This window comes from Camellia sinensis, chromosome 4 (genome assembly GCF_055761805.1).
Source record: "Camellia sinensis isolate YWXY chromosome 4, ASM5576180v1, whole genome shotgun sequence".
NCBI lineage: Eukaryota > Viridiplantae > Streptophyta > Magnoliopsida > Ericales > Theaceae > Camellia > Camellia sinensis.
This window is the reverse complement of record NC_138964.1, coordinates 214,999,601-215,002,938: the sequence shown is the minus strand read 5'-3', so window position 1 is coordinate 215,002,938 and position 3,338 is coordinate 214,999,601. Positions and strand designations below refer to the sequence as shown.

The window sequence follows — 3,338 nt, the reverse complement described above, 5'->3', positions numbered from 1 at the left end:
GTGTGATAAAACTATCATCATGAGAAGACTGATTTGTCAGTTAGCACTGATTAGAAGAAGATATAAGGAGGAGCATACATGAACATGAGAAGTGGGAAATCAGTATGATTTTAATATCCCCATAAAAGATGAGTTTGAAGTCTCTTGAGATCACAAATTTGGATTTAAACGAACCCAAATGGGCTCATAGAGGGAAGTGAGGTCGATTTGAAGTCCATGGCTTTGACTTGTGTTCCTTGGTAGCTGTTTTTAAGAGAGCTTAATTAGTTTAAGTTTCTCATTAAGTTAACGTGATTTTCACAGACACACTCTCTGTTACAATTGACCAGAAAGGGCGGCTGAAGCTCCGGAGGCAGACCCCTCTTCAGGAAGCAGATAGTGGCTTTGACCCAAGTGATTGTACGCTGTGAACTCACTCTTGAGTTCATGCCATTCAACTGTTTAACATCTTAAGCTGTTCCACCACAGCATTAACAACAAACCTTGATATTTTCACTAGTGGGCCTGGTTTGGTATTCCAAAAAGTTTCTTGTTTTGGTACAAAACTTGCTTCAAGTTTCAGATTGGTAGAAAATATACATACATGATCAGTTCAGTTCAAAGATACACATCTAGCTAGATTTCTTTGGTTCTGGGAGATACAAGGAAGAAAAGTATGGATGAGAAAAGTGAGAGTGATAAGATGGATGATGTCATGTTGCCAGGTTTTAGGTTTCATCCCACAGATGAAGAGCTTGTTGGGTTCTACCTGATAAGGAAGATTCAGCATCGAGCACTTCCTATAGAACTAATTAAGCAAGTGGATATCTACAAATATGATCCTTGGGATCTTCCAAGTAAGATAATCCATCTCTCATGCATCATCATGTTTTATGAAGTTTTTTGATTATGAAAACACACTGTCTTCTTCTTCTTCTTCTTCTTCTTCTTCTTCTTCTTCTTCTTTAAAGTTTTTTGTTTTTGTTTAATTACTTGCTTCATGGTTGGGTTAGTTTACAGAAATAGACAATTTTCTTCTCTTTCATTTTAATCTGTGCTTCCTAGCAACAAAATAAGTTTAATTATTGTTTCCTTCTACAGAATATTATTACATGTTGCAATCACAGATAAGATACTGAATCTGCTAAAACTCTTCCACATTTGGAGGATTCAGTTGTCATGTTCTGAAACTGTTTACATATTGAAGTAATGTATTCACTTGAACTTCCATGCTATCATTGTTCTACATGTTTATCAACTGAAACCATTCGAGGAAACCTTTTGTAATCCTAAAACTCAACAACTATATTTTTAGCATTTTATAGCAATCATTCCTTACTAATACAACTTACTTCCTTTTCCTCTAAAATTTTTCATCAGACCTGGCATCTACTGGGGAAAAAGAGTGGTACTTTTACTGCCCCAGGGATCGTAAATACAGGAACAGTGCACGGCCAAACCGTGTCACCGGAGCTGGTTTTTGGAAGGCCACTGGAACCGATCGGCCAATTTACTCCTCTGATGGCACCAAGTGCATTGGTTTGAAAAAATCCCTAGTGTTCTACAGGGGCAGAGCTGCTAAAGGAATAAAAACTGACTGGATGATGCATGAGTTCCGACTACCTTCTATCTCTGAGCCAGTATCGCCTAAAAAGATTTTTGATAAAAACCTTCCTCCAAATGTAAGTCTATCACAACCCTATGTTCTAGTTTTTCACTTCTATGTGGAGTATTATTAGTTAGATCGATCACACATTAAACCGTTATTTTCTCTTTTGATCCATAGGATTCATGGGCAATTTGTAGGATATTCAAGAAAACTACTTCCATGGCACAGAGAGCCCTTTCTCATTCTTGGATATCTCCAATACCAGAAACAACAGCTTCTGATATATTCACCCAGGGTGCACACTCTACTCGTTTTTCAGAGACCATGTCCTGCACAACTGAAATTGGATCAACCATCCAGTTATGCAGCAATAATGACTTACATCAGGTCTCTACTGCCAGTTTTTCTGCTCTAGATATCCCCTCATATAAACCCATGAATCCAACACTCGGCAAATCATCTCCTTTTTCCGTTCCAAATGGAGATCTTCCCTCCGGCTTCATGTTTTCACCTCTCGAACCCACCACCAAGAATACAAATGATGTTAGTTCAATGCTTTTTAATCTGTCCCCTGCTCTAATCGGGGATGTTAACAAGACCTCCGAGAGTATAGACTTTGAAGGGCAACAACTACAGTTCAATGGTTTCTCTACCAGTTCACCACAAGATATGCAAGGAAGCATAGGCAATGAAGAGGATCACATGGGTTTGAGGAAAATTCCAAGTGCAGGACATGGTAATAATCAATGGGGAAGCGTTCGATCGATTGGTTTTCCTTTCAGTTTGCCTTCAAATCTTCCTGATGCATGGAAACCCTCCAATCTGCCCTGGGATTCACCTCCTTATCCTAGTGAGATGTCCACTACTTATTCCACAAATAAATGTTATATTGATTGAATTATGTATGGGGTAAGTAGTTTACGTCTCACTTTGGATTCAGTAAGGGATTGCATCAGAAACATATTCTATTTACAGCTTACTGTACAGTTTTCCTATATTTGCAACACACATTTTGGAAATATGTTTTGTTCAACCTGTCCTATTCTTTACTTTTTTTTGTGTGTTTCTTAATTTATCTTCCTTTTTGTATTCGCGACCAAACCAGAGGTCTAAGAATTTTGGTGCTCCAGTCTAGGAATTTAAAATTAATGAGTCAAGGTAAAAGTTGCACACTTACTGCTACATGCCTAAAAAGTAAGAGAAGCAAAAGAATAATTAACATTAAGTTTTTCGTAACATGATGACCTACAACTTACAAGTAAGAAGGAACTATAAACCCTTAGTGAACGAACAGCTTGGCAAAACAGAAATAACATGGACATCAGTGCTGATTTACAAATATACTCTATGGCCAAGCCAGAAATAGTAGATTTGGCATTTGACAATGACTTGATATAGCAATCTGTTTCATGTGTTGGCATTAGTGATGCATAACTCTATTTTGCAAAGAGACATTCTAAAAGACAAATGTAAATTTACCTGAAGTGGCAGTTGATAAAGACTTGTACCTCATCCGGGTTGTTTCAGCCATTACATGAACCATGTTTCTAGAACCAACTTCCCATAAATTGTTACTTGAGCTTTTCTTTGTTGATATATGAAATTCCTCTCTTTTTCTATATCACATTCTCACATCTACTTAGATGTACAAAAGAATACTTTCTTAGTCAAGTCAAGTGGAAGCATGATCAATACCACCTACATTTCATTAATCTACTGATATGGACTTGCAACTGCACTATGAACAATA

At 37.4% G+C, this 3,338-nt stretch overlaps 1 protein-coding gene across 1 annotated transcript; it reads left to right on the top strand.

The window, feature by feature from the left end:
* The first annotated feature begins 516 nt into the window (after positions 1–516).
* On the top strand, positions 517–2,821 carry LOC114262702 (uncharacterized). Its single transcript, XM_082923040.1, has 3 exons — positions 517–841; positions 1,362–1,661; positions 1,766–2,821. The coding sequence occupies exons 1-3, from the start codon at positions 656–658 to the stop codon at positions 2,483–2,485; spliced, it is 1,206 nt and encodes a 401-aa protein (XP_082779166.1). The 5' UTR covers positions 517–655; the 3' UTR covers positions 2,486–2,821.
* Positions 2,822–3,338: the final 517 nt, after the last annotated feature.